The sequence below is a fragment of the Larimichthys crocea genome, chromosome XIX, assembly GCF_000972845.2.
Source record: "Larimichthys crocea isolate SSNF chromosome XIX, L_crocea_2.0, whole genome shotgun sequence".
NCBI classification, from domain to species: Eukaryota; Metazoa; Chordata; class Actinopteri; family Sciaenidae; genus Larimichthys; species Larimichthys crocea.
In genome coordinates this window covers 766,661-789,228 of record NC_040029.1, presented here as the reverse complement: position 1 = coordinate 789,228, position 22,568 = coordinate 766,661, and the positions used below count along the sequence as shown (strand labels likewise).

General features: G+C 43.2%; 1 protein-coding gene and 1 non-coding gene across 2 annotated transcripts in view; both read left to right on the top strand.

The window, feature by feature from the left end:
• Positions 1-199: 199 nt before the first annotated feature.
• Positions 200-273, top strand: trnai-aau (transfer RNA isoleucine (anticodon AAU)). Its single transcript has one exon. It is a non-coding gene; the product is annotated as a tRNA-Ile (tRNA).
• Positions 274-1,522: 1,249 nt separating this feature from the next.
• The window catches only part of LOC104936516 (FERM, ARHGEF and pleckstrin domain-containing protein 1), a 48,481-nt gene continuing 27,435 nt past the window's right edge, over positions 1,523-22,568 (top strand). Inside the window, exons 1-2 of the mRNA XM_019258281.2 lie at positions 1,523-1,891; positions 7,475-7,690. Of these exons, the coding sequence (XP_019113826.1) occupies positions 7,517-7,690 (174 nt within the window). The 5' untranslated portion in view covers positions 1,523-1,891; positions 7,475-7,516. The remainder of the gene's footprint in view (positions 1,892-7,474; positions 7,691-22,568) is intronic.

Sequence of the window (22,568 nt, the reverse complement as noted above, 5' to 3'; positions counted from 1 at the left end):
CACGTCGTAATTAATTAATTAGTTTAAAGTTAAAAGTTTTTTTTCACAGGAGAATATATTCAACTTGAGTTGTGTTATAATATACGACGTGAGTAAACGTTATGCTTCTCAAAGTGACAGTTAAACCGGTTATCCACAGAGCTAACGGCTCAGCAATAACGGTCCTATAAAAACAAACGTCCCGGATTTGGTGACTCGTGGCCGGTTAGCTCAGTTGGTTAGAGCGTGGTGCTAATAACGCCAAGGTCGCGGGTTCGATCCCCGTACGGGCCAACTATGTTTTTTCAAAAAAGACATAATAAATATTATATTACGAAAGTTATAGAATTATTAATAATTTTCTTTAAGTATTTTTGTTAGAAGTGTGAGAAGTTAATAAAGTCCGCTTAATTGTACTTGCAGACTGCAACCAAACTGAATACACCTCGCCTCACCCTCCCAAACCTGCAAGGGCAAGGGCAACTGAAAAAAAATATATTATATATTTTTATTTTCAGGTGATTATACACTAATGGAAATATTCATATTTATATTATATTTAATTTCTGACAATAAATCCCCTTAAATGTGTAAGGGGACATTGCTTGTATCTCTACGGAAGCCCCAAACCGTCATACATTTTATTTTCCCCGTTTTCTCGTGATAAAGGAGTTTGTTTCATTTATTTTCCAGAGATCTCAAGAAAACAAGTTAAATTAACTAATTATCTCTTAAAAACAAGTGAAATTAACTCATTATCGCTTAAAAACAAATGAAATTAACTCATTATCTCTTAAAAACAAGTGAAAAGAACTCATTATCACTTAAAAACAAGTGAAATTAACTCATTATCTCTTAAAAACCAGTGAAATTAACTTATTATCACTTAAAAACAAGTGAAATTAACTCATTATCTCTTAAAAACAAGTGAAATCGACTCATTATCTCTTAAAAACAAGTTAAATTAACTCATTATCTCTTAAAAACAAGTGAAAATAATTCATTAACTCTTAAAAACAAATGAAATTAACTCATTATCTCTTAAAAACAAGTGAAAATAACTTGTTATCACAAGAAAACTAATAAAATGTACTCATTATCTTGAGAAAACAAGTGAAATTAACTCATTATCTCTTAAAAACAAGTGAAAATAACTCATTATCACTTAAAAACAAGTGAAATTAACTAATTATCTCTTAAAAACAAGTGAAATTAACTTGTTATCACAAGAAAACAAATAAAATGTACTCATTATCTTGAGAAAACAAATTAAATTAACTCCTTATCTCTTAAAAACAAGTGAAATTAACTCATTATCACAAGAAAATGGAAGAAAATAAAATGCATGATGTATGACCGCTTTGCTCTTCCGTGTGTCTCAGCCTATAGTTTGTGTATGTAAAGAAAAAAAACATGTTTTAACAATATTTATGACAAATTATCTATATTTTATACAAACTTAATCATGCATAAAGGGAACATGCACTTTGTATGATATCTCTGAGATGTTTAGGTCAGTACTGATTTCTCTCCACACCGCCACTTCCACAACCAGCCGTGATGTGGCGCTCTGTACCCGCCCCTCGGTCGCTCTCTCCCCGCCTGTGTGACTGTAGAGCCGGGCTGGCCGTGCTTGGAGGCGGTGTGTTCCTCTTTATTGTTCCAGTAGAAAAAGAGCTCAGTGCACGGCTTCCCATATTCGTCTCAATGGCTACCGCACAGAAACCACGTCCCACCTGAGAGGCAGGAACACACACACACACACACACACACGGACTTGTTACTGAGATCGAAACGCTGCGTGCGTGTGTGCGGGATTTATTATTTTTTGCGGTGCGGGTTGGATACAAAGATCTTTACAGGCGGACAATCTGTGGATCCTGAAGGAAGACGAGAGAGAGAGAGAGCGGGGGTAAGGAAAGGAAATCATGCAATCCGGATCATGAAGCGAGGTTACACGTAGCATGTGTGCTGTTTAGATTTAACCATTTGTTTCAATGGGCGCCTCCAGTGCGTGATGTTTGGTGATCTCCCACTGCAGCCTGTTCATTTTCCTAATCTGCTGAGCCTCAGGAGGTCCAGCAGAGCTTCTTCTACTGTAACCTGAAGCACATTGGTGCTTTTGAACATTTGCATGCATGTGCAACCTTTTGCACAAACTTCACATTTTGTGCATTTTTAACACTTTTAATGATGTTTTATACTGTTTTTTTCTCCCCTCCATTGTCAACACAAGCCTGTTTCTTCTTACCCTACTGACATCTTCACCCCCCCCCGGCCTAAAGGATTACTCTGCTAACCTACATCCTGGTTCTTGCACTCTTGATGCCTTATATAGGGGCGCGTCTGCATGTTGTAGCTCCTCCACCTCCACCCAACCCCCTTGGGAATGCATGCACGGCACCTATGAGGTGACAAACTAACCCCCTTTTTTGCTTTTTATTGATCTCTTATTTGCACCACCCCCTCCTCATTTTGTTAATGCTTTGCCCGATGGTGTCACGCTCTCCTTCCTCCAAACCTCACAATAGAAAGTCTCCTGAGGGCAGCGGAGCAGCTTAATGGCCTGTGTTGGAGAGTGTCACCTTGATAGAACGTGGTGTCATCAGCAAAGTCATTGATCTGTCGTGAACGCACTGTGTTGTGGCCTTGATTTCGTGTCGATGACGCCTCTGGGTGTCATTTTATAACTGTCAGTATCTGTTTATTCGATGTGATCTTGTTATCAGGTAATGGATGTACCTCCTTTATGCTCCTAGATTCATTCTTTACCTCATGACAACATGCTGTATGTGGTATTTTGAATGCTTTTGATCATATCCTGCAGTGTTGCTCAAACAATTAGTCAGTTAAACCATCCATCAATCAACAACTTTGATTAATTGGCCCTTCCCGCAACTTTTTCCTCTGTGCTCCAATGACAGTTGAGCTAACCTCGGTCAACTTCCTCCTTTTTCTATACTTGGATAAGCTACGTGCTAGCTCGTCTATGTTGCAAAATGCAACCAAATTTTTCACTTTTGGTTAAAAGTGACATATAGTTATTTTACTCTATAACGCCTCCCTCAGTGAGTCAGATATACCCCCTTCTGTAATCTGACACAAACATAAAAAATTACATTTGCATTTGTTGCACTTTATTTAATGTAAATTTTGTTCTTGTATATACCTTTTTGTGTGCGTGTATATATATATATATATATATCTTATTGTTCGTAATTGATGATTACTTAACCTGGAGTATTGTAACAAAAATAATTTCCCCCTGGGATTATTAAAGTATTTCTGATTCTGATTAAGTTGCAAAATGCCAGCTAACTAGCTAACTAGTCTATAGTTAGCTAGTGTTTTGTTAACATTAGCTAACTTAGCAAGCGGCTATATGCGTACACACACATATAAAGCTAATGTTAGCGCCAAATGCTAACTAACTAGCTAACCAATCAATATTAATCGTTAGCTAGCTTGCTAGTTAGCTTGTGTTTTTCTAACATTAGCTAACTTAGCATAATGTCACATATTAAGTTAGCTAATGTTAGCCAAATGCTAACTAACTAGCTAACCAAAGTATTAGTAAATCAGTATTAACTGTTAGCTAGCTTGCTAGTTAGCTAGTGTCTTGCTAACACGAGCTACCTTAAGATGTGACAGTATATACAGTTTATATACATCTTCAAACTTGAACACAAGCTAACTAGCGAGCTAACAGTTGTTATCTAGCAAGTTAGCTATGTTGCTTTTGTCTTTTAACCATCTTCAAAATTGTACAGTAGCTAACGAGCTAACTAACAATTGATATCAACTGTTAGCTAGTTAATGTTAGCTAATGTTAGCACAACACTGGCTAACTTAAGATGTGACTATAGATATACACAAACATATACACACCCACACATATATACAGTACATATACATGTTGCTTTTATATTTAACAATCTTTAAAATTGTACAGTAGCTAACGAGCTAACTAACAACTGATATCAACTGTTAGCTACCTATAGCTAATATTAGCACAGCACTAGCTATCTTAAGATGTTAATATATATGTGTGTGTATATTTATGTATGTATCTATATGTGTGTGTACAACCACGCATATATACAGTACATATAGATAGTTGTTTTTATATTTTAACCATCTTTAAATTTGTACAGTAGCTAACGAGCTAACTAATAGTTGATAGATTAGTTAGCTGGCTTCAAAATTTGGGTTGTAGCATATTTAAGGACAGGAGAAGGTTAACCGAGGTTTGCTCAACCGTTAATGGAGCACAGGGCAAACAGGGACAGGACTGATGTTGTCTTGTGTTCATTATGTTTAAAAAAAGCCACTGGTTCCAGCTTCTCAAATTGGATTTCTGCTGGTTTCTTTGGTCTTTTAAACTAATTTAACTGAAGTGAACTGAATATATTTGGGTCGGTTTTGGATTTGGGTCATCACAGGCATTTTCTTTTTACTATTTTCCCATCTCCAGTTCAAACAGTGCAGCCAAACACCCAATGTCACACACAGCGAGTCAATCACATCCCCTTTTTATTTAGTTTCAGCTCACGGCCTCTGATCCTCTTTTATTGCTCAGTTTCTGCACTTCTTGCCATGTGCGGCGCGTTGATTGTGAGACCTGTTTTATAGCTTGTTACGCAACCTCCATGTGATTAAGTTTGCCACTCTGACACATGTGCCGTCTTCATTTATTGAAACACAAAGCGTCACAATAAAAACCAGATTTGTGCCTGTTCAGACATAAAGCCTTCTTTGTAGACGCGCGCACTCAACATCCGATTCCCAGAGCCCGGGTCCCCCCTCTCACAAACTCTTGGGAAACTTTCAGCTAACACCAGTTCAAAGCCTGGTCGAGAGGCCTCTGGGTCCCAGCCCTTGCTCGCTGGAAGCTCCCACAGTGGCTCCCTTTGTGACGAGCCCGCTCTGTATTCCGCTCTTGCCCGACAAAACTCCGCGTATAATCCCCTCAAGTCTTCACCGAGGAGATGATAAAACGTTTTCAGCGACTGGTGTTTCATTTTCGAGCCTTTAAATCACACGTATGATGTTGTTTTGGTGCCGCTGCAGGTCAAGAGATGAGCCTGAAATTTAACCTTTTGAGAGACAAACCTCGACACACGGATGTTTGTCGGGGTATGTGGCACCGAGTTTGACCCTAAAGGACTCTGTCTTACCGGCCGATACTCAGCTACAGATAAACAACCGAGCGGTTGTGGTGTAGGGGGAAGTGCGAGGTAACATTCCCACAGGTGTAATGAGTAACTTGAATGTCAGGTCCCTTTTTTTTTTTTTTATTGTCAGGTCAACATCCTTGGCGAGGCTCCAGTTTCCAGTTTCAGCTTTTGTCAGCGCCGAGTTCGAGAGAGGCGCTCGTTTGTGGAGGGATTAGCTCTGAAACAGCAGACGGAGGGGGATGTGTTTGTTGGTATAGAGTTTGTTTCGGTTGCGGTTGTTGCAGGAAGAAGAAGTCCACTTTCACACCGAGGTTAGAGGTCAGCTACGGAGTGATTCGCCTTGAGCTTGGAGGCTTTCCAAGCGGCCTCTTCCTTTTGGGCTATGCAACGATTAGCTGACTAACCGATTAGTCTTTGCAGAATTTGTCATGCAAAAATGTCAGAAAATGTTGTTTTTGTGAAGATTTCAACATTTAAAGTCATCACCTTGCACTTTTTGACTGTTTTCTGACTTTTTATAACCCCAAAATAGAAAATGATAGGCATATAAATCAATAACGAAGCCCTACAGTCAGTTATCTGGTTTGGCCTATCACAAGTCCCTTAAATTCCTAAATGAAGTCTTAAAGTTGTTGTTTTTTTGGCTTCGACAGTCCAAAATCCAGTTTAGTCATATAAAAACAGAGAAAAGTAGCAAACCCTCACATTGGGGAAGCTGTAAACGTGAGTTGTTGCTTAATAAACCGACTGCTTCAGCTCTGCTTTTGTCGGATGAACCTGCAGACTGTGTCATTTCAGCCTCGCAGAGGAGAGTTTTTGGGATGAAGACCGCAAATTACAGCCTCCAGATTTGGGCAAAAGAACGCTGTGTTTCTCAGGAGGACGCTTCGGGATCGACCCGATGAAACTGACTTTGAAATGCGGTGACTCTTTTTTGAGTTTGACCCTTTTTAAAATATCTTTAATTTATCGGCCTGGCTCCGTTTTTCAGGATTGTAACCTGTGATTTAACGACCTGTTAATCAACACGACGTCCGACGTGTCCCTGATGACATTGATTTAAGGATTTAGGCAGCGATTGCAGCGACTGTCACCTCTGAAAAACAGCTGTGTTTGTATGTGGGGCAGTTCATCTCGGCTTTGCCCCCCCCTCCTGCCCCCGACTGTCTACTAAAGCATTCCTCAGCCGTGATGTCAGCCACCGTCTGAGAGCATATTTATTGTCTGAGGTTGAGGTTGAGGTTTTATCAAGAGTGGGGACGCTGAAAGGGGGGTGGGTGAGTTTCTTTGTGTGTCCTCAGACCGTATCTCATCCTGCCCTACTTTGATTCAAGTCTGAACTGGTCTTAAACGGAGCCGAGTGTGTTCGAGTTTGTAGGGAAACGCCAGTAAATCCCACCTGCATGTGCTGCAGCTGGAAGGTGTGAGACACGTCTGTCTAAGTTTAGCTGTCGTACTGTAACGGGGCTGCTCCAGTCTGTGGTTTAAAGACCCCACAGAAGAAGAAGTCACTGACTAAATGTCTGGTGGTTAGGCCAATCGAACCCAGACTGGAGATTTCTTGAACTTATTAAGCACAAACACAAACCTTTAAACCAGAAAGCGACTTTTAATCTTCGTTTTTTCTTCTATCAAACACCCACAACAGGTATTTGGCAATGTCTATAACAGGAAAATGTGTTTTTTATATATAAAAATGACAGAAAATGCAGTTTTCAGCCTCTCAAATGCGACTTTCCTCTGATTTTTATCCTGTTAAACTGAATATTTAAACAACAAGTCTTCACCTTTCACTTTTGAGAAACAGTGATGCATATTTTTGACTATTTTCTACCATTTTATAGCTCAGAAATGATGAACATAGGCATATTGATTGATAATGAAGCCCAAAATGAAGTCCTAAAGTTGCTTTTTTTGGCTGATCAACAGTCTGAAATCCCCACAAAACCCACAAACGGTATTTGGCAGCTCCTATTAAAGGAAAACAGGAGAAAATGCTGATTTCTGCCTCATAAATGTGAAGGTTTCCCACTTTCCTCTGATTTTTATCATGTTAAACTGAATATTTAAACATTTTTGAACATTTAAAGTCATTTTCTGCCATTTTATAGCTCAAAATTATTAAATTGATAGGCATAATAATCAATAATGAATCAATTTTACCCATTTTTCAACATTTAAAGTCATCACCTTGCACTTTTTGACTATTTATTTGACATTTTATAACCTAAAATCGATGAATGAGGCATATAAATCAATAATGAAGCCCTGCAGTGCTATTTGTGTTTTTAAAACACTTTAATTCCTCTCTCCTCCAGACGTGAACTCAGGTGCCTGCAGCTCGCGTAGCGTCCGTCATCATGGTCGAACCCGCCGACAGGCCGTCTGCAGCCGGACAGCGGCTGGGCGCCCCAGAGAGCTTCGGGGTGTCCACGCTGGAGCCGGGCCTGCGTCCTCCAGCTCAGCCTGCAGGGAGACATGTCTCCATACGAGTGCAGATGCTCGATGACACACAGGAAGTCTTCCAGATATCGGTGAGTAATACTCGTCTGGCTCTGCCGGATGATTGCAGACATAAATAGAGATTTTTTTTTTGTTGGGGGAGTGATGAGTGGAATAACTCGACACGTGTGCATAAAAGTTTTCTTCTGCAGCTCGCTCAGGGTGTTGACTCTTGGCTCTTGAAGGCAGAACGGTTGGAGAGTGTGGCTGCATGCATTAGTTATGTAGTAGCAACATCTTAAATCTAAAGGTTCTTCACGTGATCCTGGAAAACCTGCAACAGTCCATATTTGAGAGTAATAAAGACGCCTCAGACTTTATCTCTGGGTAAGAAACACAGCCCGAGCTACAACACAAATTATCACCAAGTTGTGATTCACGCGTTACCAAAATAAAAGCGGGATAAACTCCAGGAATGACTAAATAGATACACATGCCCATTGGGTAGGTGTAAATCATGAGTTATATTTGCACACAGCGTCGGTTTTTCATTAATTGGAGCTGTTTTGCAGCACAGTTACAGCACAAGAGACGTGTAATCGCGGTGCAACCGAGGGATGACGGTGGAGGAGATTTGGTTTGAGTCATTTTCCCTCAGTCCATCGTGAGGCTCATTATGTCCGTCCGCATCTTCTTATCTCGACTAACCACATGTCCAGTTGTTGGTTTTGTTGGAGACGAGGTCCTCTCTGAAGAGCTGGGTTTTCAGGAGGTAACGTGACCTTTTGGTCATCTGAAAGAGTCTCACTGTGCAGGCTGGGAGGCCCGTCAGGACGGCGTTACAGCAATCGAGTTACTAGATGAGCTCGGCCTGTATCAGGAGTTGGGTAGCATCTTTTGTAGCCCCAGGCAGAAGCACCGAGGTCCGGCATATTTACATATTTAGAAGCACGTAAACCAGAAAAAAATGACCAAATCTGAGGAAGATAACAAAGTCTGGCGTCTAGAACACTGCTCAAAAACATGGTTTCACATTTAGTGATGAGTATCAGCGTCCCTGTTGAGTCGGGCGAGGCCTAGTTTTGCAGCGTGATCGGAGAAGGTTACCTGGTCAGTTTCTCGCGAGACATCGGGAGTCAGTTTTGATGTTCCATGGCGTGTGGAAGGTTTGGTGGGATGCATGTTTGTGTTCTTCAGTCTTGAATTCCTGCGTTGACCGAGCGTTCGCTTGCGTGCTCCTCCTCCTTTTCAGAAAACCACGCTGCGGCGTTATCGCCTCAGAATGTGAGGGCGAGTTTTCCTGAGGATAATTTAGAAAGAATCCAGCTCCAGCTCGCGCCATCGTCGTCTCAGCCCGGCGTGTCGAACATCCAGAGCTGCCAGTTGGAGGTGGCCGTAATTGGCTCCTCCTGTGAAAATGCCAAGAATGTGTGTGTGGTTGTTAGTGCCTGAGGATGTGTGTGTGTGTGGCTGAGTGGACAGTTTTGACAGTGGGCTGGGATCTTGCTGTGTGAAGGGTGTCATCTGCATGCGTGTTTTTAGCATTTTTCAGAGTCCTAAATTGACGTTGATGGGCTGTGGTTCGCCACAGAGCAGCAGCAGCAGCAGCAGCAGCAGCTCTCCTCATGACAGGGGAAGGCTTCCCCGCCTTTCTTTTTCTGCCCTCCATCTTCCACACACACACAAATTAAACGTCCTATCTCTGTGGAACATCTTCAGGCGTCACTGCTCCGACCACAGGACAGGCGAACGCATCGGCGTGGCCACAAAAAGCCATCACGGCCCCTCGATCGTCCAGGCTGAGCTGCGAACCAGCAGAAGAGACCAAATTAATGACTTCTAATGTTTCCAGCGCTTATCGCAGGTTCTCTAAAATAAAGCAGGCATTGTCTCCCCCCCGAGCGTGACTCACCTAATCTGCCTTTCTTCCTGTTACAATGCCTCGTGGCGTGTTTGTGCAGTAGGTGCAGCCTTTAACGTGTGAATCGACGGAGATAAGCCCGCAGCTTACGCTCACGTTGGCACTCGACCGGGCGTTTTTTCTCACAGCTGGGAACTAAAGCGGAAGGTTTGCTCGGTAAATGAGCTTGTTATCTTTTACAAAGCTCAGCCAAGAGTTGGTGTGGAAGAGGAGCGATGTATTTATAACAATTCAAAACAGACAGATTCTTCAGGAACAGCGTTGGCATGCTGTGGTGCAATCCCACAAGACTTTAAACCCATTAGCTACTTATTTTGGCTCCAGAAAAGCCCACCATGACCCTGATTCAGTCTTACCTGCACCTTTCTGCCATTAAATGTCTTTTTATCTTCCCTAAACTGATGTGCGTCATTTTTCCTCCCATACTAACCTCACACAGATCCTCTTTTTGTGTTTTTCCCATTTGCAAAACTCTCTAAATGCATAAAGGATGAATTCAACCGGGAACGAATGCAATGCTTTCCTGGAGCCGGTCAATGTTTGAAATCTGACCGAAATGTTCAGAAATGTCCCAGAAGCAGCTGTTACCCGTTCAAACTTCGAGCCAAAAGAGTAACAATTTAACTACATAGCATATTTACATATTTAGAAGCAGATAAACCAGAAAAAAAGACCAAATCTGAGCAAGTATGGGTTTGATGTCGCGTGGAGGATGGACCGAAACAGCAACGCGGCCGTGACGTGACATTCTCTGCGGGATTTTTAGATGGGACTGGTTTGGTTGCTGGTTGCTCAAACAAGCCATCTTTGACGACATCCACCTGTCAATCAAAGCGTTTTTTGGCTTCACTACAAACCACGGCGGTTGCTGCTTTGGAAAAAGACGTTACACACACAGTACGGGTCAATGAATGCAGTTGTAGTTGGATCTCTTGTTGTCGACGCCAGCTGAAAATTCTTGTGTTTATAAAATCAGCCGTGTCCTCGGGCTTTCGGCTTTGGGAATGTGGCCTCCACTCGTGAACGGACTCTATTACCCAGATTCCCATGAAGGGAATCAGATCAAAAGAGTTTTTTTACTGTAAATCGAACGCAGCTTTTCCTTCTCATGCAACGACAAAGAAAAATCTTCAGCCTCTTTGTGAGGATACCTCACATTAATAAAACATCGGCACAACTAGTAACCACTATGGCTACACACACACACACACACTAGGAGGCTTTATTATTAATGTGAAACGGAGTGTGTGAGCGCTGAACATCGGCGCTCACTCTCACTGGGTAAATAATTAAAGGTGGAGGAGGACGCTGCGTTACTCATTTGCTTTGAGTTGGTATCAGTCGCGTATTTGTCGATATTCTTCAGCCGCTTGAATGTGTGTGTCGGAGCCAGCGGGCTTCAGAGTCTCTGTCCGTTTATCATCAGTGACTGAGGGGGAATTTTCCAGCAAGGAAACCATTTTGGTTTGTGTGGTGGAGATTAATAAACGTCAGCGAGAAGGCAGCAAGTGACTGCACTTCACTGGAGCCCACACCTGTTTTAAAATGGACGGAGGTGCGACGTCACCTCGAAGTTAAGTCAAAAATTTGCATATTTGCAAATAAAAACAATTAAAAACACGTTAAAGTTACAGTGAAGTTGGTGTATTTTGAGTCCAAGCATTAACCTCCGTGCAGTTCCTCAAACGTCCACTTGAGGCTGGCTCCAGAAGTGAGTCAGTCTCCATAAGTCTCCATGTTTCAAAGCAGAAATAAACATGTTTACAGCCTGGTACAAAAAACAGTTTTGGTTTCTACTTCTTCTATTGGAGAGACAAAGTAAGGCTGGAAACAAACTGTTTTTGTTTTGTGTCTACAATAGCAAAAATATAGAATATCACTTCCTTTAACTGGATCTGAACCAGAACCAAAATAAGCTTGACTAGAGCTGCCAAAGAAAGGAAGAGCAAAACAATGACAGTGTGTTTTAAAATTACATGTTTTCTTCTATGCGACGTGTTTTGATCCTGTCAGCTTATGGTTTTTGTCAGCTATGTTTGCTGTATCATCTCATTCTCGAGTCGAGTCACTCTCAACAGCTGCGACCGCTTCACATTCGTGGCTTTGACTGCGTTATTATGATGATAAATACGAAGTCTCTGTGATTCCCTGGAGAGCAGTTGAGCTCCTGCCCCTCTGGAGAGCTCGTGATATGTCATACTTTACTGTATGGTGGTTAAAACCTGATTATACGGAGCCACATCTTCACATACTGAAGGAGTTATTTTACATTTCTATCTATAAATCAAAGAAGTCTGGTCTAGCATGCCTGCTTGACCTTAATCCCTGCATCCGCCGTCTGATATATCCACATCAGGGTTGACCTAAACTCTAAAAACACATAGCAGGAGATGCAGGATGTGTGTGTGGGAGGTGTTCAGGTGCGATTGCAGCTTTATTATCTGCACGGCTTTAAAGGACTACAGGGGGGAGGTGTTACGATGATTAGGATGATGGAACCGCTTCATAGACGACATCATTCGACAGACTAGCGCTCCCCGAGGGCTCGTGACAAATGAGCTACAAGTCCCCGAACGCATTATGCACAAACTCGCACACACACACACACACTCCTGAGCTGTTGACATTTTTTAAATGGATGGGCCTTTGTGCTGTCGACCACCCCGGGAGGGGAATGATACATCTGGAAGCTGCAGATATGAGAAAGGAAGACGGGAAGTCAGTCACACCTCCTCATATCTTTGCTGATTTCTACTCGCACAACTCGAGGGGTTAACTGTGTCTCATCCCTCCTCCACAACAGAGGTATGACTGCCTCATTGTTTGTGCTTCCACAGCTGAGACCCTCCGGAAATTAGTTTTAATGCGGCCTCCCATTAGTGAATTAGTATGCATGCACAGAACCAGACTCAGGAGTTATTTTTGTGCAAGAGTCGAAACCTGAAGTTGTGTTTTGGGGGGAATGGGTGGGTTAAGCTTTTCTGGTGTTTACACTGCAGAGAAAAGATGGAGCACAAAGTGATAAGAGTTGAGAAAGTGTGTGTTTTGATGCCCGGAGCCACGCTGTGATCGTCTTTCTTTGTGTCTGCGGTCCTGGCAGTTAAAGTCTCGGTGGTTTTTTGGATGTGTGGGTAGATCCAAGGTGATGTTTAAAGACAGTGAAACGTAGTCATTTCAGGGTGAGGCTCAAACACCGGCTTTGTGATCTCCGCAGGTTTCTTTTTACGACCCGTCGTCTCAGTCGGAGCTTTCTCTACTACCTATCCCATCTCCGAACCCTCGCCTCTGATCCGTCACATAATTCTCCTTCTTTCTGCTTTCTTGGAGCGCTTACAGAACTAACAGTAGCATTGGCAGGCCTCGTTCATCATCGTCTTGCTGTGTGTGTGTTATAAACCCCCTCGGTCCCTGTTCAATCCAGTACCGTAACCTACTAAACCTATATTAATGCGGTTTGCATGAGCTCTCGAGGGTCACGTTAAACCATATTACACGGATATGTTAGTTTATAGGTGCGTGAACGTACTGCATATACAGAGAGAGTGCACGTGTGCGCGCTATGACCTGCCCCGCAGTTCAGCACACTCTCAAGAAGAGTTAATTACAGGCATAATAAAATAAATATTTGATGAGATCTGCGGATGTAATATCCTCCCCTTCATAGCTCTTTCATAGATGGGAATGAACGGGACTAAATAATGTACTGTTTCTTTAATAATTCAAGCACATGGGTGATTCATCATCCTCTATTCAGCACTGAATCACTTCAGCCTTCCCCTGAACTATGAAAATGTACCAGGAATTTTCTTTTTTTGGCCTTTTCTGGTATCAATTTTAGATAAAAAAAACTGACATGCTAAACTTCTTCCGCAGACTGCAATTGGCCAGCCGTCGTTAATCAACTAGCATTGTCAAGCTTTTATTTTAAAAATCCCCTGCTACGTTCCTGTCACCATCTGGGAGAGGGGGATATTTTGAAACTCTGGCTTATTGCGAAAAGAGCATACTTTCTATCACCTATACTTTTACACTGTGAGAGAGAGTGGACTCTGCCGAACGGTTTGGTGTCAAATTTGCGCCTGTGCTGTGAAAGATGTGGGAAACGGAGCGAGTTAGAAAAGTCCCCTTTTGTCTGGTTTGCTCCTGAAATGTCTAGTCTCCGTTAACGTTGAAATCAACGGAGTGGTTCGATGGCACTCCTGTCAGTTTGAGGCTCATAGCGCAAAACGTGCGAGTCTCTTCGCTTAGATAGTTACGTTGTTTGAAAGAGGAGAAAATTTTCTTCGTTTTGGTGAAAAAATTCTGTACGAAGAGTTAAAATTGTGGGAATAAGAGGAAGCTGAAGATATTTTTTAAGAAGAATTTAACCCCACTCTGCGTGGGATGTCCCGCCCATTTATTTGAACGGAGAAGGCATTCTGCGGTCGCCTAGCAACCCAACCAACTAAGGGGGCGTGGCTTAGCTAACATTGGAGTCAATGGGGCCGTTGGACTCGGTACTCCTGTCACTTCAAGCCTCATAGCGCAAAGTGTGTGAGTCTGTTCGCGTAGATAGTTACGTTGAATGAAAGAGGACACATTTCTCTACGGTTTGATGAAAAAAAAATTACTTAAAATTCTGCTAGAAAGAGGAAGTTGAAGAGAATTTTTCCACTGTGTTGTGTTGTTTTTTTCACCCATTCATTTGAATGCCAAAAAAAAGCCTTTGCCTAGCAACCCCACCAACTAAAGGGGGCGTGGCGTAGCTAACGTTGGAGTCAATGCTATTTATTTGGTCAATGTTATTTATATCATGACTGCTACTTTTGCAATATTATTTGCATCATGGTAACTTACGTTTCTAATTTATGTAGTGTGTACTACACTTTTCTTTTTGCTGCTGTGATAAGTAAATTTCCCTGCTGTGGGATGAATTAAGTATAATCTAATCTAATCTAATGTGGCAGTTGGATGGCACTCCTGTCACTTTGAGGCTCACTTCATTTCATTCTGCCCATTCATTTGAATGGGGAAAACCATTTCTGCTGTTGCCTGGGAAACCTACCAACTAAAGAGGTGGGGCTTAGTGAAAAATCAATTTCTGCGGTCCTGTGTGGTGTCCCAAACCCAAAGTTTGAGAAACATGTGGATGCAGCATGCTGCGTACAGAGCCTCACACAGAGGAACAGTGCTGTATTATGTAATGGCTGGCATTCACTGTCTCATTCCTGCGGTCAGAGACCTCAGAGAGGGACTTCTGACTGTGGACTGACTTTCCTCTCAGCTACTTCCACTCCTTATTTTTCCTTCTGAAGCTGACCCCAAAGTTTCACCGGCCTGTGGCGCAAATGAAGAGAATCCCCCCCCCATGGGAATGAACCAAAGCTTCGAAATCCGATCAGCTTTCTGCCGGAATCGGTTAGAAACAACTTAGACTCGAAACGAGCGGGTTGTAATAGAAATGTGCATTTTGTTACGTTGCTGTTAAAGTGGGTGTGTGCGCGTGGAGCCACGTGGAAGCGTTTAGACGTGCTGAGTTCAAAGACAGGGGGGCCACAGACGGAGCTGCCTCCGAGCTAGGAAGGAGGGAACGAGCGAGCGAGACAGATTATTGCTTAGTGAGTGGAAGACTATTGCTGATGGAGAGACAATTACTGTGAGACAGTTTCTGAAAGGGAGCCGGATGGGGGGAGGAAAGAAATGAAGAGGGCCCCGCTGAGGGACGAAAAAGAGACGTGGTGTTGCGAGATGAGGGCGATTGCAGCACTGGGAAAGAGAGAGAAAGACGTATACAGACGCACATCCGCCTCCCACAGAAGCCCTTTAAATTACACTGAAGCCAATGAATGAGCGAACACTGTCCGCTCTGCTTGGCTGCAGATGGGAATTGAAGTGAATGAGGTCCCCAGTGAGGAGGCCAGTCAAGCCAACAGTGGAAGAGCTGGGCCCCATTTAGGGCAATCACTGTAACTCTGTTTCCCTGTGTTACACAAAACCACAGCAACAAATTGGTAGTTTTTGTGGACGAGTCTGGATACGCTGCCTTCTCGCAGGTTGGACATGAATTATTTCCTGTATTTCATCCATAACATGTTAGAACAATATCTCAGCCACAACCACTGTTCCACTTTTGCGTTGCAATAGCTTTAAACACAATAGGGGAAATTAACATTAGCCAAACGGCGGGAGGTTTATCATCACTAGCAGACACCGTGGACGGTGGCCAGAACTCATTTAGAGCTCCTGTTGTGTTTGAAAAATGAATCTGGCCGAGGTTGCGTGTTTGTTTTGTAAGATAGAGTCTGTTGGTATTGGACGTAGGCTGAAGCACTCCTGGTTTTCCCTCAATAAGATAATTTTCACTCCATTATGAGGTTAGAGTTTTGATTTTTCTCCCTTCCCTTCGACCTGGAAACTTAAAAGAAGCGAGGCGAGTGAAGGGCAGCTCATTGTTCCAAAATGTCACTCCAAAAATAATGGGCTAAAATTAGCTATTTACTGCTCTCTCTCCGGTGTGACTTGGACAGGTCTGTATGTGTGGAGTTATTAGGTATTGTGGCTGCTCTTTGGAGCCGGCTCTGCTGCCATAAATCTCCACCCGATGATGGAGGAGAGTAGTTTGCTCATGTCAGGGTTTTCTCTTGGCGAATGCTAAAAAAGCCACCGGTAACAGTGCATTCAGAGAGGATTGCTGCTTTATTGAGGCTTTATTTTCATTGTATTATTTTCGTATCATCACATTTATCCCCCACACCTTAAAGGCCGGTCCATGGTGCAAAAACCATCGGACACAAACCCAATTAAACTTATTTGTGTCACTATTTCACAGCGTACATTGCAAGTCGAACTCAGATTAAGAAGCTGCTTCATGAAATAAACAAACAGGTAGAGTATCAGAGTTTAGATTTCAGGAGGTTTGACCGATCCGAGCGTCTGATTGGTGGATGCAGCGTGACTTTTTTCCAAAAAGTTGGATCCAGCTCAACCAACTTCTCCGTCGCAGGTTGCACCTCAACCGAAATGGACTACCATCCATTCCAACTGTCTGATTGTTGCCTTCCCCCCCGGAAACCCACCACCTATTTGAGGATCAAACAAGAGCAATTCAAGCTTCTTCTGCAGTACATTACCACCTAAATCAGGTTGAAGCGAGTATGGGAACCACTCTTAAGAGTTTAGCTTTAAACACAAGTGTCCGCTTCAGTATCCTAAATGAGATTTCTCCCCCTTTGATAAGTGTTAACCACGGCTCCTTATTAAACTTTTCTAAGCTGCCTCCCTCAATCTCTGTCGCAAACCTGGACCCGGCGCTGTAACTTCACTCACTAAGTCTTTGTGGGAGCATGTTGCACTGGATCTTTTCAATAGGTGAAGTGTTTCTTAATCTCTTCCCTCGCTCCCTCCCTCCCTCACTCGTCTCCTGTTTGGATGTTTTCCAGAAGCCTCAGAGGAATTCAATGGCGTCTCCCCTGCTGTGTCCCCGGGTCTCCAGCAGTTTGTTTCTCTGAGAAACTATAGCGGAGGAATGTAAGCCTGAAACGTGATGTTTGGGAGGAAGAAGCAGTTTTGTTTTTCACCACTCTCTAGACTTCATGCCCCTCTCTCTGTCAAGCCATTTCGTCACGCTCGAGTCTCATCATTCTCACAGTTTTCAAAGACAAACCCATCATAACTCACGTTGGAGGGGACTGTTCCTTCGCGGGCGTAATTGGAACTTCTCTCTTGCATCCAACACCCTGCTGGCTTTGCCATTATTTGTATGATTAAAGTGTCTCTCAAATGCTGTGTGTGTTGATTGACATGCTTTAATGTCGCTGAGATATCTAGTTTTAATTGCATTGAAGATTCTCGCCTGTGGCGTAATTGAATTGTAAATCATTCTCGATTGCTACACACAGGCCTGGTTGAATGATTCAGTTTTGCTTCCACACCCTGTTTTTGCTCGTAAGTCATCTGTTTCAGCAACACGTGCACAAACAGAAACACATGCCAGGCTGAGGCGTTTGTGACACGCTTTGAATGGCTGGTTCTGAGGTTAAACGAGGTGAGGAATCTAAAGCTGAAACGGCCACAGACTGTATACGATGCTGTTGAGCTGTTATTGCCTCTGAGGTTAGGAAAGAACTTCTTTTATTGCTTGCCTACAACTCCCATCATGCTGTATGTATGCCGAATTAGCCATTGGCATGTCTTGTTTGCGGTGTACCCATGAATGTACAGACCTCTACTTCTGGATGCTTTGATACCGAAGAAAACTTGAGCAAGTTCTGGACTCGCTCGAGTGTTTTTGGTGGATCTATAGACATGTATCTGCAAAGGATACCAGAGATTATGATATTTTCTTAAAGTGTAAGTCACACTGGATCTAAAATTATGTGCATCATGTCCGTGTGTTCAGATTTGACCAAGTTATGACCCAGAGAAAGAGCGATTATCTTCATAATCGCAGCAAATGTATGTGAAGGCATCTTAATTGCATCCATGAGCTGTGTGTTACAGGCACAGCCTTGTTGGTAAGCAGATCTAATTAGTGTGCAAATAACTACCTCGACCCTTTCACCCTGTGATATCTTCGCCCATGAAAAATCAGGCCTTACCCGACTCAACAGCTCAATGTTGCTACCCAACTCCTGAGACAGGCTGTGGTCATCTCACGACTTGCGATGGACCTCCCAGCCTGCACAGTGAAACCCTTTTAGAAGATCCAGATTGCGGCGGAGCGCCTGGTCTTCAATCAACCCAAAAGGTCACGTTACTCGGCTGCTCATGGAGCTCCACTGGCTACCTGTAGACGGCCACATTAGGGTAGTCCAAACTTTTCTCGGCTGTTGTACCCCATTGGTGAAACGTCCCACCAGTTCCTACCAGATCCTGAAGACCTCCAGCTCTTCAGAGAGGACCTCCTCTCCAATACTACCAACAACTGTAGATGCTAAATCTTGGATAAATAAGTAAATAGCAACCCAGAAAGCTGAAACATCTTCCAACCAAGCACGGCAGCTACCGATGCTGTGAGACACTTGAGCTAAAAGCTTGTACCGTTTGATCCACAGCTTCCATTTTATCATGCTGGAGCTCCGGAGGCTTTTTAGGAAACAAAGCAGGCCTGTTGTGAGATTTACAGACCTCATTACTGCACGAGGCGTTGTACAAGCGTACCCACCGCCATCCCTACACGAGACAACAATTGCTTTTTAATGGCGCAGCATCGTGCATGAATTCCCCTCTGCTGCTTGATTTAATTGTCTGCCTCGCGTGTGCTGCAAACGCACATGTATATAAATATATATATATACGCACACTGCATACTGAGACACACACACGGTCTTCATAGCAGCCTGTAGGCATTTTCATCATCCCCCATCAGGGGTGTTGCCGGTTTGATTTCCCACAGCGCCTCGCTGACAATACTAGCAGGTATCTTGCCAACATGCTGTTTATTCAACAGTCCAGTTAGACATATGTGTGTCCCATCTGTTAACGTTTGGACAGTCCTTTCCCTTCTGGCAGTGCGGAGGAACCGGCGTTAAGGTTAAGCCATTTAACCTAATCCGAAATGAGACAATGTGATTGGCGGGCCGTCGAGGACGGAGGGAAACTCATCCTGTTGTTCGGTGGTCTTTTTCCTTTAGCCTCACACTGGTTGGGTGGTATTGAATATAGCACAGGTACTGATTACATTTAAAGGTCCAGTGTGTCAGATTTATTGAGTATTTATTGGCAGGATTGAATATAATATTCATTAGTATGTTTTCATGAGTGTTTAAAACAAGAATCGTTGTGTTTTTGTTGTCTTAAAATGAGCCTACAGCGAGAGCGGGTCCTCTTCTAGTATTCACTCGGTTGCAATCTGCAACTTCACCACTAGGTGTCGCTAAATCCTAAACACACTGGACCTTTTTAAGTCATGAAATCACATCGAACAACAGCCGTCTTGATTAAATACGCTGCAAATTTGACAGATTTGCACCAAGTTTTTGCTTCATCATTCAATATCGAGCGCCTGCAGGCGAAAACTCGCTGTACAGTCGACAGAGGTCTTTGCCTCATTTCAGATTCTGTCGCTCGACGCAGCGAAAAGAAGAAGCACTCTGACGATTACTTTAACATGACACTATTAAACCAGATTTTATGGACTTCTGTGCTTCAGAAAATAGCCTGTGTGTGTGTGTGTGTTTAGGCTATTAAACGTAGCAGAATCTCATTATTTTGAGCCTGTGGGGAACAAACCCCCCCCTCAGTCCATCTCATTTGTACTTTTCCCCAGTAAATGGTCTGAGAATAGGGCGAAATAATGGCATGAAAACTGACGAATGTGTTATTTTCCCAGAAGAATGACCCTGCAGTTAACTGGCAGGAGTTTCACGATAAGGCAGGCCGTTAAAATAAAGAAGAAAAATATAGATTTACAGCTCAAATTGCTGCTTAGTGTGCAGACTCACAGCCAGACGTGAGTTTAGTTAAGGTTCAGGTGATTTCCTGGCGCTCTCCCAGCAGCAGTATCTCTTTCATTTTCAGCCCGTATCTCTCACTTCTCAGCTTGTCTCTCCGTCACGTGGCCTCGAAGTAGATAGATCTTCTTTTAAACGGCATTCTTTGCTGCTAGATGGCGAGTCGGGGTTTTAAGTAATATGTCTAAAGTCTCATTCTTTGTCTCCTCTGAGCTGAAAACATCCCGGCTGGAATTCCTAGCGGGGGGCTCGAAGTGAAGTAACCGAACAGCTTTGAGGTGTTTTTCTTTTTCCCCCCCTCGTGGAGAGCTCTTATCATCGGTCTCACCCATCTGGTTTCCATCCCTGTTGACATGAGTCAAACATACCTTCCCTTCATGCATGATCGCCTCCAGGCGTCTTCGATTGTTTCACGATTTCTTTTTTAAATTTCCGGTACGCTTCGCAAGACTCCGTTTTTTCCTACAAACTACATCAATCCTGTAAAATCTAAAGGTATGAATGCTACAAATGGTAGCGTGTGTTCATTTTTTTTGGGGGTGGATTTCACAGGTCATTTGCATCAATGACGCTGTGGGAGTCTCTGCAAACCCTCAGCACACCACGACAGACGTTCAGAGTGTTTTACTTGGACGTGAGTTTGAGGGCAAGACGGGACCCGAAGAAAAGGGGAGAGTGAGGGGAAGACAAACAAAATAATTAATAGGTAAAATATGTTGGTGGACCTTTTGCAAAGTTAAGAGAGAATAGGTTTCTCGCTGTAATTGATGCGTTTTAATTAGCCGTTCATCTCGAAACATAAAGGGAGAAGAGAAACATTAACAAAAGGAAAGAGGAGAGAGAGAGAGTGCAGTGAAATATGTGCAGGTTTTTTTAGCTGCAGGCCTCGAGGGGCCGAGCAATAACTTTGATATACCGCATCCCAGTTTAGCCAGGCGCTAACTTTGTAGCATGAGAGAGCGAGAGAGGAGGAGGAATTGCTGAGTCTTATGTGTGTGTGTGTGTGTTTTTGCTGGCCGATGACTTTGCCGAGGTCGGACTTGGCACAAAGACGTCGATGCGTAGACGAGACATGCTGACAGCTCACTGGCAATCACAAAAAAAAAACGTCGCCCCCAGATAGGCAAAGAGCCTAAACTGGAGTCTGGACGTCGGACAGAGGAGAGAAAAAGCAAAGTGCATGCTGACAACTTATCAAGAGTCTATCCTCGAAGCAGTTTTGTACATTTACAATCGACCCCAGCCTTCTTTATTGACAGAAACGCAGCGTGGGATCTACCACGAGCGACCAGAAAAGGATATTTTTACACTTTTATACTCCGTGTGTCACAACTAACATGCATTTTCAGGGCTGCCACTATAATTTCGAGTCTCGCTCGCTGCAGAAAAGAAAGCCATGAGTCATTTTCTGAAAGGTAAACACAAAGAGGAAGCGGTCGCCACAGGCTGCAGAAACAGACAGCCTCCCACTTGCTGAAAAAACAACCTGTTATGCCCCGTCAGTAAAAACCTGATGTGTTTTTCCTCATTAGCCGCGTCACAAACAAGAACATGGATTTGAAACGCTCGCTCGCTTCTTTTCCCATGTCTGGAGCTATTTTTCGATGACTCCTCGTGTCCCCTTTGGAAGTTGCCGGGCTCGGAGCCAGATTCCAGCACGGTTCACCGACGGACAGTTGGTTGTTGAGGCTCGCTGTTAGACCTGCCAGCCTTCTAATTATCTTTTTAAAAAGCAAGGACAGTGTTGGTGTGAGTCCCAAAATGGACAGCTGGACAGCTGGACCAAACCTTTAAGGACTCTCTTTGAACATTTGAACAGTCCAGAGTTGAAGCAGGAAACTTCAAATTCAGAAATCACACTCATGTGTGTGTGAGTGAGCTGCAGTGTGTGTGTGTGTTTTTGGCTGACTAAGAAAGCCTCATTGATGGTAGTCGCTGAAAGAAGTGATTGTGATTTGAACTGAAAGGACCTCAGTCTTTCAACACACACACACATACACACTGGTTTATTTTTAGACCATTAAAACTCTCAAACTATGGACTCGGAGATGAGATTCGCCTGCGGTGCTCTGTCATTAACATCCTTACTAAATCTCTCTCTATATACCTGTGTATATATATATCATGATTGACCTCTGGGCCTGGGTGACCATTTCCTCTGTTGGTCCTGTTGCCAAGACGAGAGCGAGATCACGAGAACACGAGTACAGGCTGGACTGCTCCTTCCTTTTTAAAGCACCACTTTAATTTAGTCTGATCCGCTGTTTACTTTGTGTTCCTTCGCTGGTACGTAATGTTTTTTGAAAGATATACAGCCCGAACAAACTTTTGGAGAGTTTTGGGGGTTTTGAATGTGTTATAAAGTGTATTATTGTGTTTTAAAGCACAAGTTTATGATGCAGGTTTAGTCTTACTGTAACTAGGGCTGCAACTAGAGGTTGGTTTTATGATTTTCTCTGTTTATTTGGTATATAAATATCATAAAATAGTGTAAAAATGTCCCAAACTCCAGCGTTTCATCTACAAATTGCACAAACAGTCCTTTAAAACTTCCAAATAAACAATTTATTATCATGTAAGACAGAAAATCAGCAAGATTTGAGAGATTTTTTTGGCATT